Here is a 13,261-nt window from a genome sequence, read left to right as displayed (position 1 = left end):
TTTTTCAAAGAAAATGTAATAAAATAACATAATGTATAAAAAAATGTTATATTTTATATTAATATCGAATCGATTTTCAAAAATAATCTGAATAAAGGATATAAAAAGTATCCATGTACAATTTATTTACAAAAAAAAACAATGAAAAAACAATGGAAGATCGAGAAATATATGAATGAAAACAAGTTGTTAAAACTTCAGTTTCTATTGAAATTATGGCATTCAGTGACATTTTTATCATATATATGATTTATTATAAACTGGAGTAATTAATGAAATAAGACGAACACATTACAGTAGCAAATAGCATGAAAGATTAAATGGAATAAGTGGATAAAGTCATGGCATTTTTTCAATTGCTTCTGAAAGCTGAAAAGGTCGAAAAAGCTAGGTTGAGATACGAGGATGAAAAATTGAGATCGATTGAGATCTCCGAAGGTGTCAAGCCACGTATCACTTTAAAGCAGCGTCTCCGACGAAAGAGATTAAAGTGAGCCACCAATTTCTCAGAGCAACTGACCTACCTACATCAATATTAATTTTAATCTTTAAACATTTTTCTCTCCGACACATTTTATTATATCATATATCTAAAAAAAATATAAGTTTTCATCAGGTTTTTATATAATAGTATCATGTATTTAGCGCGCTAAAAATTCTCTTTTTTATTTAATTATTTTACAATTTTTTTTTAAATCAATCCTACGTGTATCATGTTTTTACAGATGTAGAAAGAAGATTAAATATTTTAATTTTAACCTTTAAAAATTTTTCTCTCCGACACATTTTATTATATCATATATCTACTTTCTAAAAAAATATAAGTTTTCATCAGATTTTTAATAGTATCATGTATTTAGCGCGCTAAAAATCCTCTTTTTTATTTAATTATTTTACAATTTTTTTAAAATCAATCCTACGTGTATTATGTTTTTATAGATGTAGAAAGAAGGTTAAATATTTTTATTTTAATCTTTACAAATTTTTCTCTCCGACATATTTTATTATATCATATATCTACTTTCTAAAAAAATATAAGTTTTCATCAGATTTTTAATAATATCATATATTTAACGCGCTAAAAATTCTCCTTTTTTATTTAATTATTTTACAATTTTTTAAAAATCAATCTCACGTTTTTATAGATGTAGAAAGAAGGTTAAACATTTTTGGAGCCGAATAGTTTCTTCCATAAAATATACCTGGATTTATAAAAAAGTGAAGCTTCTTCGCACGGATGGCACGCTCGAAAATTTTATTCTGAAGAGCGTATTCGGATTTTTGGGCGGTATATTTCTCACATATATGTTCTTCATATTTCTCGTGGTTCAACTGAATTTCACTCTTTCGTCGGTTACGATATTATGCTCCGTTCTCGGAATGATTCTCACGCTCGGATTGGCATTTTCTTACCATGTGAGGTAATTTCTTATGAATTTCAGTGACAATACGAACATAAATATAATATAAATTACGTATATAAAAATATAAAGATTCCACGAATTTATAGATTATTTCGAAAAAGAAAGATTAAAATAATCTCAAATTTGTATCCTTATCTTTGATGCGCACCTTTGTTTTTACAAACGCACAGGTGTATCGTATTCTTATTGCTGCCGCAATTTTTTTCTAAACGTGGCAGACAGGCCTTGATAGCTTATGCCTTTATTCTAACTATTACCGGACCCGGAAAAAATACCCTGCACAATACCAGTATCCTTTCGGAGTCTTTAGTCTGTGGACAGGTAAGCTTTAATAGGTAAGTTCATTTATGTCCATGCATCATGCGATTGAATCTATTATTGCTTTCATTGGTTCTTGATTTTATAGATCGTTTTAAATTCCTTGATCAACAAGCTCCATATTATTTCCATATTACAGATTATTAAATTCTCGTGAGCTTAGCTATGCTTTTGATTTGTTATTATTTCGAGCGGTTACTAACGTAGATCGCATCTGTAGGAGCAGCTAAAGCAAGCAGTAAAAAGTGTAATTGACTTAATAAAAGAGCCATTTTACGCTTTGAGAGACGCAATATCGAAAGTAATAAAGACGGTGAAGGTGGTTGTAAAGAAGATTAAGCGAACTCTCGTGGCTATCAAACGACTCGTGCTTAGTATACGTAAGTCAATTTTTCTCTCGCGGTTTCGCAAATCCCATCGATCTTTGTAACTTTGAAAATGTTATCCTTTAGTGAGAGTGATCACGTCGGTTTTTCAATGGCTCGGCAGCATCGTGAATATCTGCAACAAGAAATTGGGTACGCCGTTCGACAGGTGTCAGAGAGTCTTCGATGGAGCGGTGGCTGACTGTAAAGCGAAGCTTGGCCCTCTTTTCGGAGGGATATGCAATTTGACGTACATCGTCGGCGCCCTGTGTTACGTAGTGAAACCTTTAGACTTCATTTGCATGCTCGTGTCTTACGTTGCCGATACCATAGTTAATGCCGTACGCAAAAGTACGTTTCTTTTAATTAATTAATTTTTCTTTCTCTCGCAAAAAAATTTATAAACTTTAAGAAACTCTTGAAAAATTTTAGGATTTAAAATTTTACAATTCTAGAATTTAAAAATCTAGATAATAGATATCCAAAATTTACAAATCTACAATTTAAAAAAGAAACTAAAAATATATAAATATAGATATATATTTGTAACATTATAAATATATAATAATATATAATAATATAATATAATAATATATAAATATTATATAATATATAGATATAATATATAATATAATAATATATAGATATAATATATAATATAATAATATATATAGATATAATATATAATATAATAATATATAAATATATAATAATATATATAAAATATATAATTATAAAATGTATATAAAATTTTAGATATTTTCATAAATTTCGCGAATAATTTGAAAAAAGGTTTCTTCTTTTTTAAACAGAAATCAAAAGGTTCACTCGCCACATAAAAGCAATGTTTTACGTTAAAGTGAAATTTTCGCATTCTTTCCACTTTGAGACGAATCAAAGTAAAACTCTCGAAGATGTGTCGACTGGTATAATCACTGAAGTGCGATCGAGAACCGATAAATTTTTAGCTCTTTTTGATTGGATGAGTTTTATGGCTACCTTTTTTATTCTCTTCATGTTGCTAAGGTAAAATTAAAGATATTATTTTGAGAAATGCTGAAATCTAATATTTGATAAATCGAGTTATTTTATAGAATTATACATTATCGGCACAAATGGTTAACGAACGATCGTTTCGACAATCAATATCTGACTGACGATCTGCGCACTATCGATTTAATAAGAACGCGTCAAGAGAAGGAAACCATATTACCGTTAAACCGTCGCGAAAGAAATCAATATATCCCATTAACGTCTATCACACTGATTAAGGTAGAAAAAGTAAAGCTCGCCAAATCCGCAGTATTCTTGTGCTTAACAACATTTAAAATCTGTATTCACATGATGGCGGATTACAGTCTTTACTGGATCCTTAGCACTATTAGATTTCATGGACGAATCGAAACGAAGGTATCTTGATATTATTCTAATTAATTTAAATAAATATATATTAAATAAAATCATTGATTTAATATACATTTATTTAATATAATAATATAATTAAATAAAACCAATGATATATATTAAATAAAATCGTTGATTAATACGTATTCCATGATAAATACAAGAAAATATAATAAAAATTCCCTGATAAATATAAGAAAAAGGCGTCGAAGGAAAAATCAAGGTACAATTAAAACGTATCTTAAATACTGAATTAATCAAGCGTTTTGTTAGCTTAGAATTGTAATTTTGTTGCCGTGATTCGCGCTAGAAGTGCTAGAATATCGACATCCGAATATACGATGACGAAGAATAATCACGATGAAAAGTAATATCGCGTGATGGCAAAAGCTACATATCGATCTCTAGGTCCAACGACCCAATTTTGTAGGCGTCTATGTGTCTGGTAACGGCTATCTCGCCGACCTTTATCGAAGCATCGTGAAAGCCTTCACGCCGCACGCGAAGGATGCGGAGATCGATATGACGCCCTGCCTTCCAGATCCCATCCCTCCAGATCTAGACAGATATACGCAGATTATGACACTGATCGGCTTCTGTTGGATTATGGCGATATTCGAACCGTACGGATTAAGATTACGACACATTGTCATGTGCAAGTATCATCCGGAAAGAGCCAAGCAAAGAGCCGCTTGGTTGTACAATCATATAATTAGGTAATGAGTATGAAATAAAAGCACTTTTTGTATCAAGTTTTATTCTAGCTGCTCATACAAGAAGTATTAATAAAATTTAATCAATCGATCAATTAAACGTTAACGCTTTATTATTTAATCTTTGTTGAAATTTCTCGTTAAAATGTTAGAGGTTTTTCTTAAACCGCTGTAAAACAATAATCGAAATCTTCTGTTTCGGTTTACTTAATCGTACAGCTCGGTTACTTCAGCTCGGCTGCTCGCGTTTACTTTGCGAAACATAAATTTCGTGCATACAAACCGCATCTAGTTAATGGATCCAAACTCGTGCAGATCGAGAGGAAGTTTTCTGAAATTTGCACGGCGCCAGTTGCGCCGCAAGTTCGGCATGAACGAAGACGAGAGAATCGAGAGAGTTACATTTAGAGAGCGATGCCTGGCGATCTGCCCGTTCCTGAACAAGTTGCTCCCTCGTAAGCAGAACATGTGTCTTCTTTGCGGTGCCGTGGAGCGTTCCGATCAGGAACCGCACATTAAATGCGCCACACCTGATTGCGTCGGTTTGTTTTGCATTCAATGCTTCGCGGACTTGCAGAATCTCTGCACAATTTGCCGATCGCCGATCGATTACGGCGATTTGTCGGACATCAGTGAGGAAAAGTGAGCTCTGCTAATCAATCAATGTCGCAAATTTTAATAAGAAAACTCGCAGAATATAAAAATCAAAGTAATATACGATATATATTCGCGTTTGAGCGAACAATGGATTGATATTATTTAAATTAAAATTATTTAATATTATTTAAAACGATAAATGCAAGTTTTTATTTTGTTTTTTAATAGTTTTTTTATTAAATATTAGTGTAGTTATATAATTGTAATTGACGTAAATTTTAAAGAATATATATAATTAATATAGTTTCTTCTTTAAAATAATAAAATTTAAAATAATATTTAAAATAATCTTCTTTAAAATACTTCTGAAGAAAATCATATTTGCGTTTTATTACAATCCAAAAGCACTTTTTTTAGCACCAACAGTTTTTTGGATTGAAACATAATATCGTATGAAAATGTGCATATTAATATATTTATGTACTTTCTTTTGATTATGAACATATGATTACATTTTTTATTGCATTAGAGATTCATCGGATGACCAATTGATAGCGAAAAAGGAACCTGTGACAATAGATATTTATAAAGAAAAGGAACCAATTATGGAAGAGAAACCCAAAGAAGAAATAATACAAGAAGAAGAAATACCGGAAGAAAGAATAGAAGAAAAATTGCCAGAAGAAGGAATACCAGAAGAAAAGCTGGAAGAAAAGATGGAAGAAAAATTACCAGAAGAAAAAATATTAGAAGAAAAAGTGCCCGAAGAAAAAATATTGGAAGAAAAGATTGAGAAAGTAATTATAGAAAAAGAAGATAAAGCCGTACAAACGGATGACGATATCGATGAAAGTAGTTCGGATTCGATCTATAGTTATAGTATGTACAATATATATATATATATTCTTAAGCTAAATGTATTAATGATTATTTTTATCACGGAATTTATATCGACTTTTGTTGACTCGTGAGATAAAATTATAAGTTTAGAATTCGATTCCAAATGTCAATATAAATTCTATAAAAAAATAATCATTAATATCTGTTTTAGCTTATCAAGAAAGGTCATCACAAGAGATTGAAATTGAGCGTTGTAAAACACCTTTCAAAGACATCGAAGCGCAAAAAATAAGAGAAGACGTTACGATTCAAGTAAGATGTTACCTTTTTTTATTAAATCTTAATTTATTATATTTTACAAATTAATAAAAACTTCTCTCTCTCTCTCTCTCTCTCTCTCTCTTTCTATACAAAATCAAATTTAATATTTAATGTAAATAACAAATTTTCTTCAAACTGATAAGAAAATATTTTATTAATTGAAATAAGAAAATATTTTATTAATTGCACAGTTCAATTAATTCAGATGTATTCTCTGTATATAACATTAATTATTAAATAAAAAGGAAATAAATTATCATCTTCTTCGAAATGTGTTAAGCTTCTCAGTAAAAATCTATCATTTTAATTATGCTTATGTAAGAATAAACCAAACTGATCGCAATATCCAATGCCGATAATGGAGGATTGAACTGTAAATTTCTGATTTAGATTTTTAACGATCCATTAGCGAAGGAAATTACCTCGAGTAGCGAGGATCCGACATCTTGTTTCGTAGTGAGAGCTCGTAGGAGGCTTCGTACCAGATTGAAAAGGAAATCCTGCTCTTCTCCGCGCAAGGACGATTCCAATTCGTCCACATCGATAGCGAATACCGAATCCTGGCCTACGGAGGAGCTAGATGAAGAGGAGGTGGTTCACATCGAGATGGACGACGGCTCCAACGAACTACTTTTAAAGGACGGCCTTGCCAAAGAAAAGAAACGGAGCCGCGTAAGAAGAGTCCTTGCCGCGCTCACGAAAATTCCTTGGCTCGGAAAGGAAACGGTATGCGATAAAATAGCTTCCTGTTACTTTGCTGACATGTATCCACTTTATTTTTAATCAATTATTTCTGCGCTGACCATTTGCGACAAATTTTCATTCCCTTTTAGAAGATCGATAGCGACAGCGAATGGCGAACGAAGAAACCGTCTCTCGTAGACAGAATAATTCGAATGCTTCCTAGAACTCAATCTGTCTCGCCTGTTGGAACGAATATCTATCGACGAATCCGTAGAAAGGAGGCGAAGCGTAAAGTGCCTTCCTCTACTTCCTCGTCTACTTCCGATGAAGAAAACGAACAGGGCGCGCTCTTGAAGACGCACGATCGGCAAGTAGATTGTTTACAAATCATTTCGGACCATGACGATTCCGAAGATAATATTTACAACAGAAATTATGATTCACATCGTGCACGACGCAGGACGATTTGTCGCCAACCAGAGTCTCATGTACGAGCTGACGATGTAAAGCTGAAATATCCTCACGAGAAGAAATTTACAACGAAAAAATTACCTCGGTAATCTAAAAATAAAACGTTAAAATTGGAAATAAATATTATTATATTTATTATTATTATTTTTATTTATTATATAAGGTGTTCCTGGGTAAAATGGCCAAACTTAAAATATAAATTTGGGACCTCAAAACAAGCAAAAATTTCCTCTGGAAGTTTGCTCGCAAACGCTTCGTTCAAGAGATCGACTTGTTAAGTTACAGAACCATAGGAATGAATAATATCGAAATAATTTAGGTTTATCTTTTTTATTGCTTTTTTTTTTATTGTTTTACAGTAACCAAAATTTATAATTATTCAATATTTTGTTCAAAATGATAGATATACCATATCAGCATATTCACTATTAGAACATGTACGAGGCATATTGTACTACTTTACTCCACGAAAGTATTCAATGAACTAGAAATCGATTCTATTTGTAAAAAACAGAAACCTATGAATGACCTTCAATCTTTAAAACAAAGATAAAATAGAAATATTTCGGTATTATTCATTCCTATGTTTCTGTAACTTAACAAGTCGATGTCTCTTGAACGAAGCGTTTGCGAGCAAATTTTCAGAGGAAATTTTTGCTTGTTTTGAGGTCCCAAATTTATACTTTAAATTTGGCCATTTAACCCGGGAACATCCTGTATATATTGTTATAATATTATTATATTTATTATTATTATTTAATGATTATTGTTATTATGACAAATGGGAATCTCGGGCAATATTTTTAATTAGTTATTCTGTGTTTACATTATAACATGTAACTCGTGTTATAGATATCTGCAGCCAATTTCAAAGGATATGTTATATTTTGAAGTAGACGAGATCAAAGACTCGCAATTAAAGCGGAGATGCGTTCATCTGGGAAAGCGCATTAATGTTTTATCAGATACCAAAACATGCTTCGATAATCAGGAGACGAATAAGCTAAACGTCTCTAGTGATTACACTCGTGTACGCTTGTTTCTTAGTTCCATGATAATCTCAATTTTTAATATCGATTAGTTATGTACAATTATAAAACTTATATAAAAAAGGAAAAATATATAATTTTGCGAACTAAGCTAATTAAAACATATATAAATTTATTACATATTATTCAATGTTAATAGGTTGTTCTTGTAGGTATATTCAACTTTATCTAACTATTAATTACATTAATAAAAGCTAAATTTATTTAGATTGCTTGCACTTGCACATCACAAATATTCTGCGATAATAAAAAAGACATTGAAGTTTGTCACTCGGAGATGAATATTACGACCGAACATAATAACGAAATATCTGAAACGAAGAGAATGTCGAAAGCAGACAAAGAATTACTAACTATTGACTGGCGAAAATCAGGTCAGAGGATAGTGATCTTTCGATTTAAAATTCTGCAGAAGACTGCAGAATATTTAATCAGACAGTTTATTCGTCTAATTTCTAGGAAAGAAGATGGGAGAAATTGTCACTACGGAAGGAACATCAATAGGTGCTGAGATAGATATTGAGACAGATCGACAAAAAATTCCAGAAAAAGTTGTAATTAAAGATGATCGAAGAAAATCACTATCGAAAACTGACGAAGCAATTATAGAGTCTAATAATATTGAAAAAGAGAAAAATGAGAAAAAGTACTCTGCCAAAAAAGAACAAGCCAAAGACCTGGGAGCGAGAAAAGACGTAAAAACATTAAAAGTAAGTGAAAAAGCTCAGTTGAACGATCCGTTAGCTAGTTTGCAGTTGTATGGCGTCACGTATTGGGAAAAAAAAAACGAGTAAAAAATTTGTCGAGAAAAAATTAACGAAGCAACCGGAAACAGCAGAGGAAACATGTACAGGCAATATAGAAATGGCAAAATCCACGGACTTTAAAGAAGACATTGAAATGTTGCAGAAAGACGCGCAGTTTATTGCACGTGAAATTAGAAGACCTACGAAAATTCCCGAAAAGACCATTCAAATAAATCTACAAAAATCTAAAAAGTGTAAGAAAGGTGAAAAGACACCGTATACTGGTGCCAAAATTTTCAAAGCTGGCTCGAAAGAAAGAAGAGAGAAGAGAGACGAGGGAAGACGGGAAAAGCGGATCGATAAACGTAAAGATTATAAGGAGAGGTATAAAATAAATATGACGAAAAAAATATTAAAAAATTATAGTTAATTTATGAGTCTTATAAAAGCAATAATTCGATACATCAAAATTTATATAACACTTATAACTCGATGATGCGTTCAATAGTGATTCTGAGTCTAGTAGTTCATCACGAGGGAAACGAAAATCTTGTGACAAGGCGACATTAATTAAAGAGAAGCAACGTAACAGAAGAAGCAAACGAAAAAAAACTTGTGATCGCGGTGTGCTAGCTCAAAGACATTCCAGGTAACATACACTGTTTCCACACATGAGTTTCTGATTTCAGTGACTATACAGAACGCGACAAGAAGAAGAGCTTTTACGTCCAAATCAAGTAGAAAAGCATCCTGACGATGTTCAAAGACATGGAAAAATCGCTTTTACCTTTAGACCAGCTATTAAATTAAGTAAAAATCACCAAGTTCAGTGCAAAATTCGCGACACGAGAGATATTCGACAAAGGCAGACTGATGCTTGCATTTCAAAGCTCACAAACGAATTACTTACAAGTTTGGTCTTGTAATATTCAACTGCAATTTAAAATACTTGATCGAATAATTTATCGCCAAGATTATAGTTAATCGAGAAAAATTTGTGAATCCATATATTACACGCAAACCTTATAAATGTTATAGATAAACTAAGAATACTTAATTCTGCAGATATTTAATTCAGCAGAATTTACAAAAATAAGACGTTAACAAGGCGATATTTTAGAAACAAAAAAATTATTTTTAATATCGAATTAGTAAAAATGTAATGCTTAAGAAAATATAAATAATGTATAATAAATATAATAAATATGATAAATATAAATAAATATATTATAATGTTCGAAAGAAGAGAAAACTTTTTAATTTTCTTATAATGAATGCTGCAGTTCGTTACAAGAAAGGTCAGAGCAAATGAGAAAGACAAGATACGATGTTAATGTCTGCGAAACTAGATTGGAAATACCTATGTTGAAAAAGTATCTACCGCCATATCAAGCACCAGGGTTAATAGAAGAATTAAAGGAACATGATAGAATGAGATTAATTCAGGAACGCGAAGCTAGAAGATGTACGAGTGCTCTTCGAAATGCGAAGGATTCTTCTTTGCTAAATGTCAGATCGAGAGAGCCAATCTCCTGTGACACTTCTATTACATGCGATGCTCATGAATCTATCGGCTTAACTTCAGTAAGAAAATTTATCTTACTTTTACATTATTTAAAAGTTGATAAAATTCTTAAATTTTATCATCTGTTTGATATTTAATCTTAATATTTAATCTTAATATACATATGGTTTGATTAATTTTTTAATTATATTCTTAACAAATAAATTAATTTTCAGTGATTTTGTTGTATTCCTTAAGTAATCGTTATGGTTGTTGAAGATTATGTATATTTTTCTTACGATTATAGCAATGTTTAGTCACTGCGGAGATAAAAACTTACAGATATGTAATATCTCTCTCATTTTCGATATGATATTTTCCAAGGTTTCGACAAAGTTAACTGAGGCGAATAACCTTCCATATCAAGAAACGCAAATCTTTAAAGACGTGATATGTGAATTTCGGAAAAAGGTGATGGAAACCGAAAGGCCTTTAATATCGCTATTTCAGCACGCAGATAAACGTAAAGACATAAAACAATTGTTTCCTCCTACAAATAAAGATCGTAGAGAAATTACGTCAAAATGTGATAAAGCTATTAATACATTTAAGGTATAATCAAAACTTAATCATACAAACAAAAAAAATATCAGAAATTAAAATAGCCATAGTAGTTATGTGTGTAAATTATTCAGATATATTTTATGTATTAACATTCAAAATACTCAAATCAAAATAAATTGAAATTAATTCATGCTCTTCAGCATGAAAGCGTTTTGAATATAAATAGTTATATAAATATTATATGATATTGTTAAAATTTAAATTTAAATTAAAATTTATACTCAGCCAATGTATGAGAAATACGAAGAAGAGTGCAGCATAATCCATAAACCAAAACAGGGATTTCAAAGTGAATCGTTTAGTGAAACATCATCGATTTGTATTTATCCTGGCAAATACCATCGACCTGATATTTCGACTTCAACTGATGAAATCACGGATTAAGGATAATATTTTATAAATGTATTGAATTTTAATGTTGTAGCGAAGAAATTTTGTAATTAATTTTATTATCCGAGAATGTTTTATAATAATTAGAGTTACAATAAATTTCATTTCAGATATCAATAAGTTAACACAACGTTTACAAAGAAAGGATCTACAGCAGTGAAAATTAATTTGTTAGCATTATAGAATGTCAATTAAAATACGATTAATGACAATATGTATTACAAATGTATCAAAAATATTTTTCATATAATTGAGATTTCATTAATTAAAATATTCATATGTATTATACATGAGTGAAATGATCATGCATTTAATTAAACAATACGGATCAGAAACAAACAACAGATTTCTTATCGGTAATACTAAACATCACTACGTCAAACAATTGATTCGTACATTCAACAATCGGCATAAGTCAAGGTTATTATATGAGAATTGACCCATTGATGCAGCTCTTAAAGCGAATAGATATACTAAATAAAATTTGAAAATGCTTGTAAATTATAAAAAAAATTGGAAATGCGATTAAATTAAAGTAAATATATCGATCGATTAATTCTTTTTAAATGCCAAATGAAATTAAAACGTAATAAAAACAATCTAAGTTTTTAGGAATGATATCTTTTGTTTTTGAGTGTTTGTATTTTTGTAATTACATTTCCATTACCAAACGTTTTTAATAATTGCAAATATTTTTCTATTTTATAATTGGTTCTAACAAATATAGACGTTTTTGAATATGCAAGATATTATACTTATATAGCAATTAAATTACAAGATTCTTGACCGTAATAAAAAATCCATATTGAAGATCAAGAATGTTTTGTATGTACAATCCCAGCAAAAAGTAGTTCAAAATCAATATTGACGAATATATCCATTTTTGATGTATTTTGAGTAAGAAATTGTGTAGAATATTAATTAAATATTTATATATATCGAACAAAAAATTATATAATTTTAATATTCCAATTTGATCTTAGCTACAGTGCAGAGATGTATTTGTTAATATTTATTACGTTTTTACTGAAATATTCCGAATTTTGTTAACCGAAATGATTAACTTTTGGCAGAGAATTTCGCCTTGTGACAGATACATGGCTAATTTTAAATTATATTTAATATCTTTTTAACCAGTTAATACTTGTATAATATTATTTGACCAAATATTTCCTCTATATCTAAACTTTTGCAAATTTTCAATAAATTCTGAATATTATTTCCATGTGTTTTTGTCATTTGAATCGACATTATACGTTTCCCATAAGAACACATGTTAATTCGGTGCAAATGAAAATCCTTATAACTTGTGAACGCTTTAGTGAATCGATTTAAAAATTGTACTGAAGATTCTAAACATATGTAAGGACATTCTACAATTTTCATTAAATTCTCAATATTTTTAAAATAGATACAAAACATCCTTAAATAACTTGATTGAATAAAATTCGTATTTATCATATCTGACGTGTTATAAAAATAAAAAGCACATATTATTTTTTGATATTCTATTATTTTGTCATTAAAAATGCTGTTACTTAACGTCAGTATAATGTGACATTTAACCAAATAGTTGAAATTTTTAAGTATGAATAATGAGTAAAAAAATGTAAAAGTGTATCTTTAGAAATTAATAACAGAAGAGAGGAAGAATAGTGCATTTTAATTACAATAGTAAAGCTGAAAGAAATCATGAAAAACAGTAGGATTAAGAAATGTGTTCGGCCGGAGATTATTAACGCCAAAAATCGAAACGAGCGGAAAAGCAATAAATTCTCAAGCGGCAAAGAATTTAAAGATTCAAGAGGTAG

The 13,261-nt window shown here is 30.2% G+C and overlaps 2 protein-coding genes and 1 pseudogene across 2 annotated transcripts; all 3 read left to right on the top strand.

Moving 5' to 3' along the window:
* Window positions 1–341: 341 nt before the first annotated feature.
* Window positions 342–8,980, top strand: LOC112637572 (DC-STAMP domain-containing protein 2-like). Its single transcript, XM_025407618.1, has 17 exons — window positions 342–490; window positions 1,146–1,421; window positions 1,595–1,745; window positions 1,963–2,122; window positions 2,195–2,458; window positions 2,920–3,133; window positions 3,202–3,517; window positions 3,920–4,227; window positions 4,540–4,866; window positions 5,351–5,562; window positions 5,629–5,700; window positions 5,873–5,973; window positions 6,373–6,708; window positions 6,816–7,222; window positions 7,990–8,167; window positions 8,395–8,560; window positions 8,646–8,980. Exons 1-17 carry the CDS (start codon window positions 342–344, stop codon window positions 8,978–8,980), a joined length of 3,972 nt encoding a protein of 1,323 aa, XP_025263403.1.
* Window positions 8,981–9,020: 40 nt separating this feature from the next.
* On the top strand, window positions 9,021–9,916 carry LOC112637571 (annotated as a pseudogene).
* A 324-nt stretch (window positions 9,917–10,240) lies between these two features.
* LOC112637544 lies at window positions 10,241–11,444 on the top strand. Its single transcript, XM_025407504.1, has 3 exons — window positions 10,241–10,516; window positions 10,821–11,048; window positions 11,286–11,444. The coding sequence occupies exons 1-3, from the start codon at window positions 10,241–10,243 to the stop codon at window positions 11,442–11,444; spliced, it is 663 nt and encodes a 220-aa protein (XP_025263289.1).
* The last annotated feature ends 1,817 nt before the right edge of the window (window positions 11,445–13,261 follow it).

This window comes from Camponotus floridanus, unplaced genomic scaffold (assembly GCF_003227725.1).
Source record: "Camponotus floridanus strain SB8 unplaced genomic scaffold, Cflo_v7.5 scaffold18, whole genome shotgun sequence".
Lineage (NCBI taxonomy): Eukaryota > Metazoa > Arthropoda > Insecta > Hymenoptera > Formicidae > Camponotus > Camponotus floridanus.
Note: the sequence above shows the minus strand (reverse complement) of the source record. Positions and strands in the feature narration are given on the sequence as shown.

Bases quoted from the DNA above. Each gene is read 5' to 3' on its own strand.
- LOC112637544 (XM_025407504.1), top strand. From the start codon at position 10,241: ATGAGAAAGACAAGATACGATGTTAATGTCTGCGAAACTAGATTGGAA. The intron at 10,517-10,820 runs GTAAGAAAATTT...ATATTTTCCAAG, and splicing joins AATCTATCGGCTTAACTTCA to GTTTCGACAAAGTTAACTGA. The intron at 11,049-11,285 runs GTATAATCAAAA...ATTTATACTCAG, and splicing joins AAGCTATTAATACATTTAAG to CCAATGTATGAGAAATACGA.
- LOC112637572 (XM_025407618.1), top strand. From the start codon at position 342: ATGGCATTTTTTCAATTGCTTCTGAAAGCTGAAAAGGTCGAAAAAGCT. The intron at 491-1,145 runs GTGAGCCACCAA...ACGTTTTTATAG, and splicing joins CTCCGACGAAAGAGATTAAA to ATGTAGAAAGAAGGTTAAAC. The intron at 8,168-8,394 runs GTACGCTTGTTT...AAATTTATTTAG, and splicing joins TCTCTAGTGATTACACTCGT to ATTGCTTGCACTTGCACATC.